We start from the raw sequence: 22,932 nt of genomic DNA, 5'->3' as shown, positions 1-22,932 counted from the left end.
TTCAGTCTCACATACTTCAGACATATTGTCAGGAGAGATGAGTCTCCAGAAGGACTTGATGCTTGGTAAAGTACAGGGGCAGCAAAAGAGAGGAAGGTCCTCAAGACACAGTGACTGCAACACTGCATAAGGAACAATTGAGAGGATGGTGCAGGACTGGGCAATATTTCTTTCTGTTGTGCCTAGAATTACTATGAGTTGGAACCGAATCAAGGGTATCTAACAACAATATCAATATGCCCCTGAATCAACAAGCAAAGAAAGGTGCTACTATAATGAGCGTCATGACTGTGCCTGATTACCAAGGAGAAATTGGAATATATTGCATAATTGAGATAAAGAAGAACATATCTGAAACCCCAGAGATTCCTTAGGTCATCACTTTAGTATGACTATGTCCTGTGATTAAAATCAATGATACACTACAGCATTCACACTCTGACATGACGAATGGCCCAACTCTTCAGGAATGAAGCTTTGACTCATCCCACCAAGCAAAGAACCGCAACCAGCTGAGGTTCTTACTGAAAGTGAAAGGAATATGGACTGGGCAGCAAAAGAAGGTAGTTCAAAATACCATTTACGGTTATGGTGACCAACTGTGGAAAGAGGATTGTAGTTGTCATGAACATTTTCTCTTTGTATGTATATATGAAATATTTTTGTTTTATTCATTTATAAAATACAAAATGTCAATGGTGCTAGTGCATTTTTTGGTTGTACATGTATTAGTTGCATCACATTAGGTGCAACTATGACTTTATTACTGTCTTTGTTTGTAGAATAAGTGTGGTCTAAGGAGATGTGTACAATTGCCAAGTTGATAGAGGTGGACTGGCATAGTTAGGTTTTATATCAACTTAGGTGAGCCAGGATTCTCCCATGATATGATAATGGGATCTTTTGTGAAGCAACCAGGCAATTGTAGGGAGAATAGATACCCTTATCTGGTCACAGACTTGACAGGATTGTGAGGAGGTTTCATTCAGTGTGGCCAACTCCTAATATAAATTGACTGCGTAGAAGCTAGTGGACTTCTGCTGTTAGATTTGGGCCCTGCATCTGGTTCATTGACCTCCTATTATATCATCTGCCAATCCCAGAAGCCTTTAGTGGGCTGCTGACTTTCGATCCATCTGGCTGATGTTGGATTCATTCAGCTCAGCATCCATCAGGCTGTGGTCTTTCTGTTTCCAGTTCATCAGCCCTTGCACCTACAGGAGTCAGGAGAAGCCTTCAGCTTGCATATGACCCATAGACTTGAACTGGAGTGAATTTACCCACTTCTACCACAGTGTTAGTCAATTTTTGATATAAATCTCTTTGTATCTACATACACATACATATATGTGTGTCACTACTTTTGCTTCTTCAGAGAACCCAGACTAACACAGTTACCCATGGTATGAGATCTCCTTTGCTGTAGCAAATAATAAGCTTGATTTAAGTAATACTGTGCTTCCCAGTAGTACTTGGCTGATGTATGTTAACAATCCTCATTTTAGTCATTTAGAAAACTGAGGGCCAAAGAGTCTATAAATATTGGCAAAATCCAACTAGAATCCAAGTTTCTTATCTCAATTGTTTTCTTCCATTATATGGTCAGAGGAAATGTAGTTTCTCATGTAAGTGAGTGCGACAAGACCTTATCTTTTGATCTTATGCTACTGCCACAGTTGTGCACTTTCATCTTTTTCCTATTCGTAAATTTAAAGACAGAATTTATCAAAATCCTAAATGGTTCCAATACATGGCTTATATCAGAATTGTTTGAGTTAAGACATATAGAATCCTTGAATTTATTGCAGACATGCTAAAGCAGATTCCTTGGGGAATGAAGGCCAAAAATGTTTAATATACTTTAAAATGTAAATAATGAATATATATGGTAACACACACTTCTTGAATATTACAAAAGCAATACCTCTCTCTAATTTGAACTTCCTATCTTTGGTTTTTTCTCCAAAGGACACACTCTTAATAACTTGGCATTATCAATACATAGTAACCACCCCATCCCTATCTCCACAAACACACACATGAACAAGTGTATACATTATATATCCTTTTTTAATGTCACTGCTTCAATTTAGAGGCAAAGCCAAGGACAAGAAGTGGCTCCTCTATCACCAAGCTGAATCATCTGGTCAAGGACATGAAGATCAAGTCCCTGAGAGAGATATATCTGTTCTCTCTGCCCATCAAGGAGTCTACGATCATTGGCTTCTTTCTGGGGATGTCCCTCAAGGTTGAAATCTTAAAGATCATGCCTGTGCAGAAGCTGGCTCATGCCCGCCAGTAGACCAGGTTCAAGGCCTTTTTTGACATCAGAAATGACACCTGCTATGATGGCCTGGGAATCAAGTCCTCCAAGGAAGTCACTACCGTCATCTATGGGGCCATCATCTTGACAAAGCTGTCCATTGTCTCTGTGTGGTGAGAATACAAGGGGCACAAGATTGGCAAGCCCCACCCAGTTCTCTGCAAGGTGACCGGCCTCTGTGCTGATGCGCCTCATCTCTGGTTCCAGGGGCACCAAGCAGTTTTTTCAGCGCCCCCCCCCCCCCCCCCCGCCCAAGACGCTGATGATGGCTGGGATTGATGACTGCTATGCCTCAACCAGGGGCTTCACGGCCACCCTAGGCAACTTTGCCAAGGTCATCTTTGATGCTATCTCTAAGACCTACCTATAGGGTCATGTGGCTTGGAATCGACTCAGTGCTATGTGTTTTCACTTCAAGGGGTAGTTAATGAAATTGTAGATAATACTGAGAGTAGTCACTTTACCTATTTTAGTTTCTGTGAAGTTGAATACATTTATTAACCTAAAAGGAGGAAAAACAATGGTTCTTTCTCTTAATTATAGGAATTATACTTGGAAAATAACCAAATTGAACAAATTACTGAAGTTTGTTTCAATCATACCAGAATGATAAATGTCATTGTACTTCGTTATAATAAAATTGAAGAAAATAGGATTGCTCCTTTAGCCTGGATAAATCAAGAGTAAGTATCTGCTACAATCAGATTGAGTTTAGCCTAATTCTTCCTTTTGTTGATATTAAACAGAGTATACAAATTGGCAAGGTAAGTTAAGATGACAGTGGTTTACGAGGAAGCTCTGAGATAGTTCTTTCCTATTTAACTCCCACCCCTTCTATTTAATCAACCGCTTCATGGAACTTCTAAACTGTTCATTATATTGTTAGTGCTACAATTAGTTTCGTTACAACTATTACTGTCACATATACCAAGTACTGTGCCAGTCAAAACTGAAACCCTACCAAACTGATACTGGAGGCCAGGTTGCAGTGGTAAATGCTTGAATTTTACCAGTGATAAAATGCTAGCTTATGTCCAACTAACAGATAATTTCGATGAGCTCTCCCTTGCATGTAATGAGCACGTAAACTGCTATCCGTGGCGCATCATCCTAGTCTTTGGCAGTCACATCAGGTTTCATTTTTTTCTCCTATAGCACACAACCTCAATTTTTCCAAATTATTTCAGAGGTTTAAAAAACAAAATGAAAGACTGGATATTGCCTTTGAAAATGGAAGGTAGACTCCCTTGTTCTGGACAGGAATCCATAGTGCTAGGCTGCCATTCTTTTTAGTTTTCCTTGTTAACATTTGATTTATTTTTAAAAAATCATTTTATTGGGGGGCTCTTACAGCTCTTATCACAATCCACCCATTCATCCACTGTGTCAAGCACATTTGTTTGTATGTATGTTGCCTCTATAAGCGGCCACTCTTAATGAAAGGATTGGGTTATGAAGACGTTTGTTAAAGGAGGCGGAAAGGAGAGGGATACAGCAACTCTGTCCACTTGTCCTTGGAGAGGTTCTGGAACCACATGTGTGCTCGTGTGAATAATGTGATCATCCTCTGAACAGCACAGCCTGGGACACGTGTTTTCCAGCAGTAAGATGGAGAGAGATGAAAAGTGCATTAGGACAACTGGATTCAGGAGAGGTAGGGATGATTGAATCCCATGTGCAAAGACGAACGTATTCTCTGTCAAGTAAAAGGAAGGAATCGAGTGACAGTCTTAGGAGATTCAGAGTGAGGCCCCTGAACCAAAGAAGGACATTCTCCACATTTCCCAAACTATCTGGTCAATTAGCAACATTTTCTGGATCCCGCTAGTTTTATCCCAGGCCATAGGTATGTCAAGTCACTAAAGCAAATGTTGAATCAAAACTAAACAGACAATAACAAACAAAAATAATTCTTTCTGAACGGGAGACAAGTTTAGAGATGGGTGATGTGTAGTCAGATCAAACCAAACTGCTGATGCAGAGTGACCCTACAGAGTCCCTCAGGCTGTAAATCTTTATGGAAGCCGACACTTGCATCCTTCTCTGGAGGAGTGGCTGGGTCTAAATCGATGAGGTTCTTTAATTTCATTTCTCATTCAACCATTACTTTAAGAGGTATTTCTGGGACCTCTCTGATATCAAAGGAGACCTACTGGTATTACCAAATGTTGGACTGCTAAGCACAAGCTCGGTAGTTCAAACCCACCAGTCTCTCTGCAGGAGAAAAAAAAGTTTGTCTGCTCCCATAATGATTTATAGCCTCAGAAACCCTACATAGAGTAGTTACGATCCAGAATCAACTTGATGGCAGTGGGTTTTAGTTTTGTACTTCACTGATTTAAGAGATCTTCTCCTGAAAAATCTTTTTAGTTCTCACTAATAGAATTCAGAGACAAAGAGGTAGTAGATCACATTGGTAAAAACATGAACTTACAGTCAGAAGACCCAAGATTGTCAAAAATCCTAGCTTGTACTAGGGACCCTTAAAAAATTTCATGGGAAAATGTCATTATCTTTAAATTCAACTTTTTAAAAAAAATTCCATTTTCTATGAGCTTTTTTGAAGCTTCATATTTAGGATCAACACTATAAATTAAGTGCTTTTAATGAAATGAACTAGCATCAAGACTGGTCTTGTCCATTGGGTCTCTACTCCAATACCCCTTCAATGCAAGAACACTTTGTTCTAATAACCTGGTATTCGGTGATGCTCACTTTCCCAACATGATTGCTGACGTAAAAATGGGTACATAGACAAATGTGGTGAAGAAACTGATGGTGTCTGGCTGAAGTTAAACAAGTGTCAATCTAGAAGAGAAGCAACAAGCCCATATGGAAGAAGCACACCAGCCTGTGGGATCATGAGGTGTCAACGAGATCAGGTAACAGGGACCAGAGGACCCAAAACAAATATATTGAAGAAAATGATGGGGGTCAGAGAGGAGACCCAAAGCTCATCTGTAGACAATTGTACCTTTCCTCACAGAAGGGTTACAAGGAAAGAATAAATCAGCCAGGGTGTAGCACCAATAGAACAGAGAACATTCCTCTAGTTCTTTAATGCCCCACCCCCATCATGACCACAGTTCTGCCTTACAAATCCGGCTAGACTGGAACATGTACACTAGTACAGATAAGAGCTCTCAACACACGGAATCCAGTACAGATAAACCCCTCAGGAACCGTAATGGGAGTAGTAATACCATGAGTGTGGGGGGAAGGTGGGAGGAAACTGTCTATAATGATCGATTTATAACCCACACCCCAGGGGGACAAACAACAGAAGTGTTGGTGAAGGGAGACATTGGACAGTGTAAGATATGAAAATAATAATTTTTAATATATCAGGGGCCCAGTAAGGTCGGGGAGGCAGGAAAAAAAGAGGAGCTAATACGAAGGGCTGAAGTAGAAAGAAAATGTTTTGAAAATGCTGATGGCAATATATATATATAAATGAGTTGATACAATTGATGTATGGATTGTTAAAAGAGCTGTAAGAGTCCCCAATAAAATTATTTACTAATTAAAAATATGTGCATGGAAACAAAAGACTAGCCTTGTCAAAATTTAGAGCTTATGCTAAAATTTAGAACGTTATGCTAATGTTCTCTACTTTTTTCTTTATGACAGAAATCTAGAATCCATTGATCTCTCTTACAACAAGCTCTATCACGTTCCCTCCTATTTACCAAAGTCGTTGCTGCACCTGGTGTTAATTGGGAATCAAATTGAACGAATTCCTGGATATGTGTTTGCTCACATGGAGCCTGGACTGGAATACTTGTACCTGTCATTTAACAAACTTGGGGAAACTGGAGTAGACCCTGTCTCTTTCCATGGAGCATATCGTTCTCTGAGAGAGTTATTTCTGGATCACAATGACTTCAAATGTATCCCACCCGGGATACAGGCAATGGAAGCACTCTATTACCTGAGGCTGAACAACAACAAGATACGGTAAATTTTCGGTTTTTCCAAGTACAAATTTAAGTTTTGGGGCTTATATAATATATAATTGAGTACTCATGACATGATATCTGGAATTGACTTTTAAACAGCAAGGGAAAACGTGATAAATATATGATTAAACAAGATTGGCAAAATGTTATTAATTGAACCTAGGTTATATATACATATGTGATGATACGTTATAACCTTTTCTAATTTTATGTTTGCTACTTTCCATAATAAAAAAGACCATAATGACATAGTACTCGGAACACTTAGAGACAGGTTTGAATGAAGTTTAAAACACCAAAAACATGGCACTAACCCAATCTTAATACATAATTTTAAAAGAATAAATCTGTAAAATTTAAACCTAAATATATACTAAAAATAAACTTACTTCTAATCGACAGTTTTCTGAGAACATAATTCTTAAAAATATATTGAGTCTCAACTTTTTTCATTTGGGGAGATTCATTTTTCTGATGAATATATTCTGAATATCTGGATGGAATACTTTGTGACTGCAGTCTTTATCACGGCCAAAGGGATACAGTTAGAAAACAACACCAAGAGATTTTTTGTTCTGTCACTGAGGTTTACATGTATTATTCTTTTCCCACTTCTAAAATTCCAAATACTTTTAAATTCTTAAAAAGAAGAAGAGCTAGTAAAAGGGCTGGGAGAAGAAGTAGAGGTGGAAAATGAGAGGAAATAGAGTAGTATTTATACAAGGGGGCACCCCCCCCAAAAAAGAATATTTTAAAAAAATCTATATATTTAAAAGTTTTTACAACACAATCTTTTCACTTTCAAATTATTCTCCATTACACTTAATACATTTGTCAAATCTGCTATTCCATACTTGGAAACATTTTCAAACTCATCTGTTTGGATGGTTGACAGCACCTTCATCATTTTTTTCTTCTCCTCAATATCATCAAATCACTGTCTTTTTATGTCCCTCTTAATTCAGAAACCAAAAAGAAGTCGCACTGAGTGAGAGCACATGAGTAAGGTGTGTAGGGCAAGAGAGGCATGCTGTTTTTTGCCCAAAACTTGCACACTGAGAAGGCTGGGTGAGCAGGTGCATTGTCCTGGTGGCAAAACAAGTCCCCGATTGCCACAATTCAGACCTTTTTTTGTCACACACTGTTACGCAATCTTTTTAGAACCTCTAAATAGAAAGCTCGATTAACAGTCTGGCCTGGTGGAATGAACTCCAAATACACTACTAGTAGACCTTTTTGTCCATTAGGGAAGTTGACAGACATCCAGAACAAGGTTTGTCATCAATCAACATTTCACCTTTTTGAAACAAAAAAACCCGCTCATACATTTGTGTTTTTCCCATAGTGCTGTCCTTGTAAGCTGTGTTCAGCATCAAAACAGTTTCTGCTGCACTTTTCCTGAGCAGGAAACAAAATTCATAGCCACACGCTGTTTTCTTAAATCAACTATCACACAGAAAAATGGTTCAAGCGAAACTGTTTTCATGAAAAAATTCACTGTGATCACAGAGAACCTTTCCATCGGAGAGATCACTGTGATCAGAGAGAACCTCTGATGAGGCCACTGGGTGCACTAACTCAGACAGTAGCTTGATTCTCGCCTAGAAGGACATATACGCACAACAAAAGCTCTATGCGGTGGCGCTTTATTTCATTATTTTGGGGGGTATCCCCTTGTTTGTTGTTGTTAGGTGCTGTCAAGTTGGAACCAACTCATAGTCATGCTATGTACAATAGAACAAAACACCACCTAGTCCCACACCATCCTCACAACTGTATGTTTGAGCCCACTGATGCAACCACTATGGCAATTCAACTTGTGGAGGATCTTCCTCTTTTTCGCTGTCCCTTCACTTTACAAGCATCATGTACTTCTGCAGGAACTGGTCTCTACTGATAACATTTCTAAAGTTCATGAGATCAAGTCTCACCATCCTGGCTTCCAAAGAGCATTCTGACTATACTTCTGCCAAGACAGATTGTATATTCTTTTGGAAGTCCATAGTATTTTCAATATCTTTTGCCAGCACCATAATTCAAATGCATCAATTCACCTTCAATCTTCTTTATTCAATATCCAATTTTCACATGCATATATGAGTCCATTGACAATACCATGGCTCAGATCAGGCACACTTTAATCCTTAAAGAAACATCCTTCTTTTTCAATACTTTAAAGAGGTCTTGTCCAGCAGATTTGCCCAATGCAATCTGTCTTTTCATCTCTTAACTGCTTCTTCATGAGCATGATGGTGGAGTCAAGCAAGACAAAAATCTTTTGACACCTTCAATCTTTTCTTCGTTTATCATGATGCTACCCATTGTCTACTTGTAAAGATTTTGCTTTTTTAAAAATTATATTAGGAGTTAATACAGATATCCTATCATTCCATAGTTCAATCACTTCAAGCGGTATTGTACAGTTGCTACCACAATCCATTTCAAAACATTATATTCTTCCTGAACTCCTTGACATCAGCTCCCTTTTACTCCACCCCACACTACCACTGTCCCCAGAAACCCTTATTCTACTTCCTGTCCCTAGAGCTTCATCAACCCTGGGTTTCAACTTTACATTAAGTTTGAATCCATTTTGAAGGCTGCAATTCTTGATTGTCATCAGCAAATGCCTCCAGTCCTCTTCACTTTCAGCAAGCAAGGTTGCTGAAGGTTCTATCTATCAAAGGTTAATACACCTTCCTCTAATCCTAATGCCACCTTCTTCATATAGCACAGTTTTCCAGGTTATTTGCTCAGCACGCAGATTGAATAAATATGGTGAAAGGATACAATACTAACATATTTTTTTCTGATTTAAAGCCATGCACCACTCCTTTGTTCTGCTCATACAATTGCCTCTTGATCCATGCGCGAGTCATGAATGAGCACAGGAAAGTGTTCTGGAGTCCTCTCTTCCTTCTCAGTAGAAGGCCTTTATTTAATCAATAAAATATGCACATATGTATAGTAGATCTACATTAATGTTTTCTCATAATAGCTGTTTGTTTTACTTGAGCCACTCACTGTCATCGAGTAGATTCTGACTCAGACCAATTTTATATGACAGGATAGAACTGCCCCTGTGGGATTACGAGACTGTAACTCTTTGTGGGAGTAGAGAGTCTCATCTTTCTCCCATGGAGAAGCTGGTGGATCAGAACTATTGACTTTATAGTTAACAGTTCAATGCATAACCCACTATGCCAACAGGGGTCCTTTGTGGCAAGATAGTCTACTTTTATATCTAGTAACCTACATGCTGTTGATTGGATTCTGACTCACAGCTACCCTATAGAACAGCATAGAACTTGATGCTTTGGGATTTTGAGACTGTAAACCTTTAGAAGAGTAAACAGCCTATCATTCTCCCAAAATTGTTATCTGTGGGTTCTACAAATGGAGTGTAAATACTAGTAATTACTAACACATACATTCTTTTGTGACAGAAAATTTTTAATGCTAAATTTCAAATAAGTTATTTAAGGAAGTAATACTAGAATATGGACTCTAACTGAAGTCATTTTAAAGGTTCTCAAGGTTATAAAATTTCTTTATTGATCCTGAACCCCAACCCCAACCTGTTAAAACCCCAAACCAAACCCATTCCTGTTTAGTCCATTTCAACTTAAGTGACCCTTTAGGGCAGAGTGGAACTGCCTCCCTAAATTGTCTAGGGCTGTAAAGAGAAGCCAGTTTTGTTGCCACCAGGGCTCTTATTTTGAAAAGAGGTAGGGGTCAATAACTGCTCTAGATTAAATAGGTTAAAATGGCAAACGTCTCCTATTTGGATGCTGATTTAAACAAACCAACTAAATAAAAATATTTTTGAGCCAAATTGGAAAATTGGAATATGGAGAATACTTAGAGGGCACAAAGGAATTCATTTTCTTTTTTTAGGCTGTGATTGTATCACAAAATAACCTAACTTTTAATGAATTCATATTATAGTAAATAGGGCAACACTAACATATCTAATGTTTGCTTCAACAAATTTTTTTAAAATTTTGGTGAACATATGCACAGCAGAACATAAACCCACATTCATCAATTTCTACATGTATAGTCTAGTAACATTGGTGAATGTCTTCATATTGTATCCCCTTTCTCCATAGTCTTTCCCCATAATTCATTTATGCTTTAGAGTTACTGTTGACATTTGCTTTTATGTAATTCTTTTAAAAGTGCAGTGCTTTTGATGAATATTCTGTACTAATTTAGCTCAACAATTATTTAGTTTAAAGATAATTTCAGTGTAGGATTTGAGATTTCCTCAGAGAGACAGATTTGGGGGTTATTCCAGTCTCAATTGGTAAAGTCTGGATTCTGTAAGAATTTGAATTTCTATTCCACACTATCTGTTTTAGTCAGAATTCCTCTAATGATTCCTTGGTCAAATTTTCAATCCTTGCTTCATTTCTTTTTATGTTTTAATGATTGTACTATGCATATGTTTTTAAATGAATTTTTAATTGTGAATTAGGTGGATTTACTTTAAAAAATCATTTTATTCAATCCTTGGTTCATAAAGGTTGGTGTGCTTCTTCCGTATAAACTTAGCTAAATTCTCACTTAGGTGGTTGCTTATTTTGAGACATATCTTTAAAACCCCAGATGATAGTGGGCTACCATCCAATTTCTTCAACAGACCTTGCTTGGCACCCATGACTTCAGTGATCTCCTCATGAGGGCAAGTACCAGAAATGGTCGTGTCATGAGAACTAATTGTTCTATCTCATGCCCTGTTACACCACACAAAACCAAGCAGATGCCAACTCATAGCGACCCTATAGGGAAGGGTAGAACTGCTCTTGTGAAAATATGAGACTGTAACCCTTTATGGGAGTACAAAGCTCCATCTTTCTCCTGCACCCCCTTGTTAAAATACCTTCAAAATCACCTTAACAGAGGTGGCCAGTTTCCCATGTGGCAGCTAAGGAATTCTATCAGTGACTGCAGTGGGGAATTTATCCAACATGCAATCAAGATGCTTTGAAAATTACTGGCAATTGGAATGCAAAAGTTGAAAGCAAAAAGGAAGGAACCGTAGTTGGAATATATGCACTGAGAGACAGAAACAACGCTGGAGATTGTATGATAGAATTTTGCAAGACCCATGACTTGTTCATAGCAAATGCCTTTTTTCAACAAAACAAATAGATTTCTTCAGATGGAATATACAGAAATCAAATTGACTACATCTGTGAAAAGAGGCAATGGAGAAGCTCAATATCAGCAGCTAAAACCAAGCCAGGGGTTGACTGTGCAAAGGCCACCGAATGCTCAAATGTAAGTTCAGGATAAAGCTGAAGAAAACTCAAACAAGTCACAAGCCAAAATATGACCTTCAGTCTACCCCATCTGAATTTCAAGAACATCTCAAGAACAAGAACAGATTCGATGCTGTGAACAATCATGACAGAAAACATGACAAGTTGTTTGAGCACATTAAGACCATCATTCATGAAGAAAACAAAAGGTTAAAAAAAAGACAGAAAAGGATCAAATTGGATGATAGAAGAAATTCTGAAACTTGTTCTTACCCAGAGAGTAGCTAAAGCAAATGGAAGAAAGGAAGACGTCAAAGAACTGAATAGAAAATTTCAAATGGAAGCTAAAGACAAAGCCAAATATTATGAGGACATGCGCAAAGATCTAGAATTAGAAAACCAAAAAGGAAGAGCAAGCTCAGCATATCTTCTCATCTTTCATGATGTGAGGGAATTTCTCTGTGGGTTTTATTGGTTTCTTCCTGTTCTGGAATTCGAGTCACACATGTTATTCCTCTTAATGGTGACCTTTAAAATAATTAGGCTTTCATCAGATTTTTTGCTCATTTAAAACATACATTATTTTATTGTTCTCATAGATTATCATCAGTGGGATTTATCGTAAAGCTCAGTAAGTTAGCCTTCCACTGATTTAATTTTACTCCTTAACTCTTCAATGCATTATCCATTTCTGAAATCTTATTATTCTTTGAATTTCTATTTGCTGCTTTTGCTTGGTTTCTCATTTTTAATTTATTTGGTCAGTTTGTACTAGTAGTATAATGCTTTCTTGAATTATTCTAATGTTCTTCCATGTTTTTCTTGCTCTCATCAATCTTTCTTTCAACCCACTAAAGGAATATTTTTTCAATTAAAAATAGTTTTAAAAAATTTCCTACCAGGTACCTCCAATGTCTTTTCTTCCTGAGAAAGGCCTTCCTGCACTTCAGACTGGTCACTTATTTGAGCCACTCTGTCTTATTTCTTTGTGTTGAAATTGCTTATTGTCTCCAAGAAATTCTGCTGCCTATATTTAATTGCAGATTTTATGTCAGTGAGATCTCAGCCCCTCACCTCTTGTCTCCTGGTAAGTGTGATAGAGAGTGCAAGTAGGTGAGTTGTTCTGTGCGTTCTCTGTGTAGCGTAGTTAAAAGCTGGTGTTTTGATTCTCAGGACTCGGGCGGCACAGGGGTAGGGATGGGCCCTTAGCCGGTAGATATGGCTAGACGAGGGCAGATGTAAACGGGCCATGTGCGAGTAGTTGCTGCCTTCCCACGAAAAAAGGAAAAAAGATAAAAACCCTAAGTAAACAATAAAAAACCAAACAAACACTCTTTGAAACCAAGCAGGGAAAGGAGGTAAACAGAAGCAAGGAAAAAAGAATTCATAACTAAGAAGGATAAACAAAAGTAGAGAAAAAGAATAAACAAAGACAGAAATACAATAAACAAATTTAGGGCAAGGAAAAAAAGGAAAGAGAAAAGCGAAGAAAAAGGAGAAACAAAAAGAACAAAAATTATAACAGGAAAAAGGAAAGAAAAGGATAAACAAGAGAAAATTAGGGTGTGTGTGTGTGTGTGTGTGTGTGTGTGTGTGTGTGTGTGTGTGTGTGTGTGTATGCGCGCGCGCACACTCAGTATGGTTTGGTTCCCTTTTTACTAATAAGTTCATCGAGTAGGAAAGGATAAAGTAGAACGCCAGTTCTAAATGGAGGTCCTACAGGCTTGTATTGTTATTTGGGATCAGAGCACCTGATCCAGTAGTCCATACTGGATCGAATGATGGATGATGTCAGGGTGATTGTTCATGGAAGGAATTATTTTGGGCAGAGACTGCATCAGGGTGCAGGGTGATTATTTATGAAAAGAGGTCCTCTTTTTCCCAGGTTTGGCCAGGGTCCCAGCACTGAGAGTTCTGCAGTCCAATGAAGGGAAGTTCAAGCACTCAAAGATGGAGCACAGTGGTCCACTGGTGCCTGATTCATGAGGGTGACTTCAGGCGGAGCAAGAGTTTGGGGTGGGTGGTAGCATTAGTGGCTAGAAAGATGAGGGTGGAATAGCTGACCACACTTCTGGTTACTGGGAGAGTGAGCAGAACAAGGAAGAAATCCACTTTTCTTGTCACTAATCCCCAGTGTGCCAGGCCACTGTTTGGAAGGAATGCTGCTTACAAAAGTTCAAGATGGCCACGCTGCTTAATGTAGCCAAAATTCACCATTTTGTCTCCTCTTTCGCCACTTGTGCTTAGCTTCTCCAGTCAATATTCAATCCTTTTCTCTAGGCCTTCCTCTGAAGCTCAGGGTTCCAGGATTGTCATCTATATTTGTTTCACTGGATCTCTTATGATCGTTTCGAGGGTCTACATAGCATGGCTGCCTCATCTACCATCTTATCAGAAGTCTCCCTCCTAAATTTTTAGGAGTATATTAGCTATCTGTACTACAATCTATACTTTCTTGCAGGGTAGCATTTGTCTTTTAACTTTGAATATACATTTTTACCCACAATCGATTTAATTTATTTTGTTTAGTGCTTCAGAGTTATGCCTTATTCTAGTACTCTTATGGTTTTATAGTTCACATTTTGATTACTGAAATACTTGGAATTGAGTTGATATATAACCTGAGAAAAAATTCAAATATATCTAAGAATTAAAGCTTTTATTTAAAACATATAAAATTTAACTTTTAAATTATAAAGGCAAATTATTATTTGGACCATTGGTGACCTTGTATATTTTTCCTTAGGAATATCCTCCCAGGACAAATTTGCAAAGCTGAAGAAGATGGTGATTCAACTCTGGAGCATCTTCATTTTGAAAACAATTACATTAAAATAAGAGAAATATCACCCTCTGTATTTTCATGCATAAGATCATTTTCAAGTATTATTCTTAAACCACAAAATATCAAGTAATTAAAATGTTCTGTTTTCATTTATAAAATATATTCATGCTTATAGCATTTATCATGAATAGAAGAGTTATAATTCTCATGTTACATTCAGTATTATTATTATTCTTACTATACATTAACTGCCTTTGAGTCCATTCTGACTCATAGTAACCCTAGAGTATAGGCTAGGACTGCCCCTGTGGGTTTCTGAGACTGTAACTCTTGATGGGACTAGAACACCGCACCTTACTCCTGTGGAAGGGTTGGTGGTTTTGAACTGATATTTCGGTTAGCAGCCCAGTGTGTAACCTACCATGCCAACAAGCTCCTTAAATAAAGTATATATCATCCCAATTAATCTTATTTACCAACCCAAGGATACCAAACTAGAAATACACTAAAAAGGTGTGTTAGTGAAGGTGAAAACATTTGCTAGAAAGAAGCTATTAAGTTGCCAAGTTTTTCTTATGAAAACAGTAATGTCATGCATAGCTGAGCTAGACAAGGAGAAACGGGAACAAAATACATACACCCTTTATAATTAATCTGATTACCTTTACTAGGAGTATTTCATAAGTTCCTTCCAAATTAAGTATGTATACTATACTTCAAGACCAAGAAGTGTATTGGAAGGAAAATATAAATGGAACTTATAAATTATGTTTTTTATTATTCTACTGTTTAAACAATAATTTGTTTTCAGTAAGACCCTATTATATAATTACTGATAAGTACATGGAAGTATTGGCTTAGCTTTACTTGGTTTCTTCTACTAATTACAAGTGTGAAATCAATACTACTATAAAGCTCATTTCCGGGTTTTGATCATTGAATTTTAGTCATATAAGGTACTAACACCAGGAGAAGCCAGAAAAAGGATATACGCATTTCTGTAAATCTGTAAAGCATACTTTTTAAGCAGCTCAATTTAGCAATAAAGTCATTAGCATTTACTACGCACTAGGCACAATCAATGGGAGAAAAACTAGGCTTTCTCCGCCTCTAGAGTTAGAATCTCAGAAACCTACATGAGCAGTTCTACCCTGTATAGGAGAAGTTCTCAATCTGTGGGTGGTGGCACCTTTGGGTGGTCGGACGACCTGTTCACAGGGGTTGCCTGATTCATAACAGTAGAAAAATTACAGTTATGAAGTAGCAACGAAAACAATTTTATGGTTGGGCGGGGGTCACCACACATGAAGAACTGTATTAAAGGGTCACGGCATCAGGAAGATTGATATAGGGTATAAGGTACAAGGTCACTATGAGTTGGAACTGACTTGATGGTAGTGAGCAAATGAGTGAAAACCTAACCAATCCATATATTTCCATTTTTATTACGTAATAATCTTTCATCATAGCTTGCTAAATAAATGATAAAATACGTATAAACCATGGAGACTTTTTTTTTAGTGTATTGTGTCTTCATAAAACACAGATTCCAGTCTTGCCCCTTCTATCAGTTAGACCTTAGGCAGATTACTCTAATTTTTGTAAGTTTAGTTATTCAGTCTTTAGCAGTTCTTTCAACACTCTGGAATAATTCAGCCTAACTTTATAGGATTGTTATGAGAATCAGAGAAGAATGCAAATAATTTTTAAAAATATGGTGTACATAATGCATGCAGCTATTATGATGAAAACATCATATATACAATAAAAAGAAGAAAGTATAACCAACTAAAGTTCACTATTCCATGATTAACTTTGCAAATATGAACATGTGATATACTCCTTTCAATCTAGCATTATTTCTAAGCATTTATTTCTAAATTTCTTCTCGATATATAGGAAGAGCTCGGATCAAGACAGCATCGTGCCATTGTTTCTCTTTAACCTGGATTCTTTTGAAAGACTGCCTCATGGGTTTGCAGCCTTCTCCAGTGCTGCTCAGCCTTGTTGGGCAGGTGGGTAGGTTGAGATGCTGAGGAAGAGAGGGAGACTGACAAATCTGAGGTGGTTGCATAAGATAAAGGATGCAAATGCACTGCGCTCAGCTTGGAACCAGATGAAGGAGATAATTCCCCCTGAAGATTCCAACCTTTTGGGTGAAAAATATATGGAGGAAAATTTCACCTTCATTGTACCCTGCCCCTCTTTCTTTTTCTTCCCCCGCCCCCCTTCCTCTCTGATTCAGAAACCGAACCAGAAATGCTGCAATACCATTTAAAAAATGCTGCTTCTGGTGTTATCGGTACCTGTTGAACACAAGTGAAGTATCTGGAATACCCGAGAAAATAACTGTTCTCGCTGTTCTGCATCTATTTTGCTGATAAGGAGCGCTAGATTGGGGATCAGAGAATTATCATAGAGGGAGAGGCTGGGAAGGGGTGGGGGTGGGGCGATGGTTTAGGCCCATAGCTGAGCCCCTCCAGCAGTCTTCCTTATGGGTCCCACTGCCTCCATATCTCAGACCCCAGCATTCAAACAGAGCTGCTGCTAGTTCTCCGAGGTCACACAGACAAACTGACATGTGCTCGGGAAGCTTGATTTCCCCAGAAAAAAACTGGGATCCGTTTCTCATGTACAGTTGTGGACCATTTCTTCCTTTAGTTTTCTCAGCAGTCAAAACCTCTCAGTCAGGACTTCAGGAGCCAGGTTCGCTTGGAGGATAAATACAATCTTAGAGAACACCAAGTTGAATCTAAGAACGTATGAACATTAATTTAAATTGGGTCATCGAAAAGAGGAAGATAGGTGACACATGGTTTCAACAAGGGGCTTAAACACATCAACAATTGTGAGGATGGTGCAGGACTGAGTGACATTTCATACTCTTGTTCATAAATTTGCTATGTGCATGAACACAGTCAACAACACAGCAAAGAGGCAACAAGCAAGTAATCAGAGCCAATTAAACAGACAAGTGGATATTTATAGTCAATTAAAGAGTGTATAAATATGATGAAGTAGGCCAGAGTTCTGAGTCTCTTTTCCTGGTCTTTGGGGGTACTCCTTCTTTAAGTCTTTGGGGGTACTCCTACACATTAACTTTCAACAACAACAAAGACTAATAAATAAGTCCCAGTAAAGACAAAGCCAGACACAACAGTCTTGTAATGGTACTAAGAGACATAGGTCCTGAGCATTGAAATTGTTCAGCTTTGAAATTTCATCATGTCTTGGACAGTTAATTTTCATCCCATAGACAAGTTAGTGATAAATGTGCTTTAAGAAACATTATCCATGACATACTATTATAAAAAGCAGATGTCTGGTTGGCTTCAGAAATATGTTATAATTACTAACACATATATACAGAAAGAAAATCCTGGCCTAGACACTAGATGGAAATAAGAGTGTGCCATCTTTCCACATATGTATGGGAAAATATGAGAAATCTAGAAACTGTGTAAGGCAGAAACCTGGCAAAGAAGAAACACAAAATTTTCCACTAAAACAAGTGACAGAAAATGGTAAGATTTCATCCTGTCAAAGGTAGAAAACTTGTAAGACCAAGAAAAATAAGGCAGCCTATCAAATCTTAGATGTCAAAATTTCAGTGTAAAAGAAACATTAGTTATATTTTTATTTTCAGACGTAGCTTACGGTAGCGTATTTCAAATTAGAGTGTGGATTTTGGCAAAACACTGAATACTGTATGTACTCGTGAATAAACCGAGTTTTTCAGCACATATTTTATGCAGTTTGGGTGGTAAAATTAGGTACCTCGGCTGATATTCGGGTGACTTATTCTCGAGTATATACGGTATATGATACGGTAAAAGACATCCAGCCAGGTATAATAAGGAAATCAGTATATCAAGAATAAGGAGCCCTGGATGCCTACCTTGGTCTTACACGATCAACTAAGCGTTTTACTCATTTTTTATTCATTTTATTTCTTATAAAATAGTTTGTTATGGTCTATTTTTTATAAGTAAATAAAATAGGGACCAACTTGGCAGCAGCTAATGACATAATGAAAAATGTAGTAAAATACTAAATAAGGGATGAATCTCATGAGAGTAAAAATTTTAAAAAGGAAAAAGAACCAACAATTGCAATAATCGACAAAGAATATTCATAAAGCTAAATGGACATGACAAAAGAAACAAATGTAAGAGGAACCAATACAAGAGAGATTTTATTTTATTTTAAAATCATTTTATTGGGGGTTCATATAACTTTTTTTTTCAAAACCAGGACAGTCCAAACAACTCTTATCACAATCCATACATCCATCCATTGTGTCCAGCACATTTGTACTTTTGCTGCCATCATCATTCTCAAAACATTTGCTTTCTATTTGAGCCCTTGGTATCAGCTCCTCATTTCCCCCTCCCTTACCCACCCTCCCTCCCTCATGAACCCTTGATAATTTAGGAATTTTTTTTTCATGGCTTACACTGTCCGATGTCTCCCTTCACCCACTTTTCTGTTGTCTGTCACCGAGGCAGGGGGTAACATGTACATCATTGTGATCAGTTCCTCCTTTCTCCCCCACCTTCCCCTTACCCTCTTGGTATCTCGCCTCTCATTATTGGTGGTGAGGAGGTTATCTGTCCTGGATTCCCTGTTTCCAGCTCTGATCTGTACCAGTGTACATACTCTGGTCTAGACAATGGGGAGGGAGGAAGCACTAAAGAACTAGAGGAAAGTTGTATGTTTCATAGGTGCTATACTATACCCCACTGGCTCGTCTCCTCCCTGCAACCCTTCTGTAAGGGGATGTACAGTTTCCTACAGATGGGCTTTGGGTTTCCATTCCGCACTTCTCCTCATTCACAATGATATGATTTTTTGTTCTTTGATGTCTGATAGCTGATCCCATTGACACTTCATGATCACACAGGCTGGTGTACTTCTTCCTTGTGGGTTTTGTTGTTTCTCAGCTAGATGGCCACTTATTTATCTTCAAGTCTTTAAGACCCCAGACGCTATGACAGCTGGGCACCATCAGCTTTCTTTGCCACATTTGCTTATGCGTCCACTTTGTTTTCAGCAATCATGTTGGGTGTGAGCAATTATGTTGGGTGTGACCATTTTAAGTGTTCTTGCATTGAGGGAGTACTTGAATAGAGGACCAATGTCCATCTGCTACCTTAATACTAAAACTATAAATATATGCACATACATCTATTTTCCCATTGTCATATATAAATCTATTTACATATGTACATGCCTGTAGTTAGTCCTCTATAAATTGCCTTTGCCTCCTAGTTCTTTCCTCTATTTCCTTTTACTTTCCTCTTGTCCCACTATCATGTTCAGCCTTCTATTGGGTTTCAGTAATTTCTCTTGGTTACACGGACCTTGATCAAACCCTACCAGGCCTCCTACACTCTCGTCATCGATTTTCGATCACTTATTGTTCCCTTGTGCCTGGGGTTGTTAACACCCACTTCCTTTCCCCAGCCTCGCCCCCCACCCCACCAGAACCTTCGGTCCCATTGCTTTCTCCTCCAGATTGTTTATCCTGCATAACTTATCTAGATAGACCTGCAGAGATAATAATATGCAGAAAAATAAGACAGAGCAAAACAAAGCAACAGAAGGAAACAAGAACAATAACAAAAAAACCCCAAAAAACAACACCCTGTAAATAGTTCAAGGTCTGTTTGTTGACTTTTGGGAGTGTTTTCTGGTTGAGTCTGATGGGGTGTCACACCCTAGACCGACTGTCTATTTTTGGTATTCCCTGGGGACTTCATTACTCTGTTCCCCTTGCTATTTTGTTGCACACCTTTAGTGTTTCGCTTCAGTATGGTAGGGTCAGATCAGGCGCAATTCCCGCACTGTGTCTCCAGTGTTGTCCTCAGTAGCACTATGGGTCAGTGAGGGGAAATATTTTAAAGGAACAATCAATAAAAATTTACTGATATCTATGATTTGCACTAGGCTTTGTTTTCCTTAGAGAGAGATTGATCATCAGGTGTTTGTTTCTTGGTGGTCTTAGCCTGGAAGTTCTGGTGAAACTAGAGCTCTGGTAGAAACCCTACTGGCACCTGTAATTCTAGTAGCATAGTAGTACAACAACATGCAAGCCACCACAGTATGGCAAAATGACTGACAAGAGGAAATTATTAGAAAACAATACAGGGATACGGCCAGGTTTGAAATGAAGAAAAATATAGATCAGGGTTGTAGCCTTTCACCAAACTCATTTAGTCTATATGCTGAACAAATAATCTGAGAAATCAGATTAGATGGGAAAAGTGGCATTGGTAGTAGAGTAAGATTTATTAACGAGCTGTGATATACAGTCTGTCATATAACAGTTTTAAGCTCACCTAAAATCAACAGACACATATAGGGTGCTCAGTGAACCTTAGTAGAAATTCAAGTCCAGAAGGGGTGTGGGGCTGGGAATGGGAAATGGAGGGGAAGACATACAACGTGTCTGTCTCAGAGAAGGAGGTTTCACTTCTGTTGCTGGGTAAACCAAATTTGACAAAAGTCATGGAAATTTCTATCTCCTCATATGTTTATGAATACTGGACAACAAATAAGGAAGACTGAAAAAGAACTGATGCTTTTGAATTTTGGTGATGGCAAAAAATATTAAAACTACTATGAAAAAAAACAAAACAATACCATGGTATGTTAGTCTGGGAAGACTAAAGGAACAAGTTCATGGACACGCATATGTGTATAAGAAAGAGTTTTATATACAAGAACAATTGTACATTAAGGAAACATCCCAGACCAGTCCAGGTCAAGTCCATAAATTCGATATTAGCCCACATGCCTGATACCAATCCATAAATTCCTCGTCAGACTCACGCCACACATGCAATGATATCAAATGAAGGACGATCACAGGCCAGTGGGTAGAAAAGTCTTGTGGATCCTGTGGTGGTATAAGCATCTCAGTGCTGGCAGGGTCTCCTCATGGCTCTTGCAGCTCCAGAACTCTAGTGTAGTTCCATGTGGCTTGTCAACTGGAATGTCTTGCAGGGAATGTCTGTGTCCCACACCCAGTGAGCTATTTATCTCTGTAGAGCCTCCAAATGAGGTCATCAAGCAGTGACCCGATTAACAGGCTAAACTCCACCCCTTCACTTTAAAAAATCATTTTATTGGGGGCTAGTACAATTCTTATCACATCCATTGTGTCAAGCACATTTGTACATATGTTGCCATCTCAAAACATTCTCAAAACATTTGCTTTCTACTTGAGCCCTTGTTATCAGCTCGTTTCCCCTCCCTCCCCCTGCTCCCCTCTCCGCCATGAACCCTTGATAATTTATAAATTATTATTATTTTGTCATGTCTTACACTATCTGACATCTCCCTTCAATGATCCCCCAGGGATGAGGTTTTATGTAGATCCCTGTAATCCGTTCCCCCTTTCTCTTTCACCTTCCCTCCACCCTCCCGGTATTGCCACTCTCAACCCTGGTCCTGAGGGGTTCATCTGTTCTGGATTCCCTGTATTTCCAGTTCTTATCTGTACCAGTGTACATCCTCCGGTCTAGCCGGATTTGTAAGGTAGAATTGGAATCATAATAGTGGGGGGGAGGTAACATTCAAGAACTAGAGGAAAATTGTATGTTTCATTATTGCTACACTGCACCCTGACTGGCTCATCTCCTCCCTGCAGCCCTTCTGCAAGGAGATGTCCAATTTCCCACAGATGGGCCCTGGGTCCCCACTCCTCCTCATTCACAATGCTTTGATTTTTTTTTTTTTTGGCTTTGATACTTCGTGATCACACAGGTTGGTGTGCTTCTTCCATGTGGGCTTTGTTGTTTCTCAATTAGATGGCCCCTTGTTTACTTTCCAGCCTATAGGACCCTAGATTCTATATCTTTTGAAAGCCAGGCACCATCAGCTTTCTTCACCACTTTTGCTTATGCACCCAGTTTGTTCTCAGTGATCAAGTTGGGACAGTCTGGTGTGCTTCCTCCATGTGGGTTTTGTTGTTTCTCAGCTAGATGGCCGCTTGTTTATCTTCAGGCCTTTAAGACTTCAGATGCTATATCTTTTGGTAGCCAGGCATGGATCATATAACACATGGATTGCCTAAAGGACCAAATAAATCTATCTAGGAAGAAGTACAGCCAGAATGTTTCTTAATTTCCCTGGCGGTCTAATTATGTCAGTAATTTTGTACCCAAAGTGGTCCATTTTTTTTTGCTAATATTTGTTTTATATTATAGGCCTGTAATTCTTAAGAAATTACTCATTTTAATCTCTCTAGTAGACATTCCAGGTGTGATAAACTTTAATACACAAAATAATAAATTATAATATAAAATAATTTTTCAAAAATATAATCAAATAAAGAACACTGCAATTTTTTCAAAAGGGGTGCAACATCAAGGGTGCATTCAATAAAAATCCTGGTGTGAAAACTTTTGAAACATGGGACTGCACAAAGTCTGACGTCACAATCAGGACAATGGAACCTGGTTTCCTCTCGTATTCGCTTTCCATCGCCATCTTGCTTTGAGCAACAAACCACCCACATCCTTGTAGGTGCTGACTGTTTTTCAGTTGGTGGGATTTAGTCCATGAAGTGACAACCAGTCAGACGTTCTGGGT

The 22,932-nt window shown here is 38.5% G+C and overlaps 2 protein-coding genes across 2 annotated transcripts in view; one reads left to right on the top strand and one right to left on the bottom strand.

Moving 5' to 3' along the window:
- ECM2 (extracellular matrix protein 2) overlaps positions 1–14,464 on the top strand; it is a 42,897-nt gene extending 28,433 nt beyond the window's left edge. The window contains 3 exon segments of the mRNA XM_075550497.1: positions 2,867–3,006; positions 5,954–6,280; positions 14,296–14,464. Coding sequence (XP_075406612.1) covers positions 2,867–3,006; positions 5,954–6,280; positions 14,296–14,464 — 636 coding nt within the window.
- The window catches only part of CENPP (centromere protein P), a 338,488-nt gene that overhangs the window by 144,351 nt on the left and 171,205 nt on the right, over positions 1–22,932 (bottom strand). The window lies entirely within an intron of this gene.

Source organism: Tenrec ecaudatus, chromosome 5, assembly GCF_050624435.1.
Source record: "Tenrec ecaudatus isolate mTenEca1 chromosome 5, mTenEca1.hap1, whole genome shotgun sequence".
NCBI lineage: Eukaryota > Metazoa > Chordata > Mammalia > Afrosoricida > Tenrecidae > Tenrec > Tenrec ecaudatus.
The sequence above is the reverse complement of the archived record's forward strand: the minus strand, read 5'-3'. Positions and strand labels throughout refer to the sequence as shown.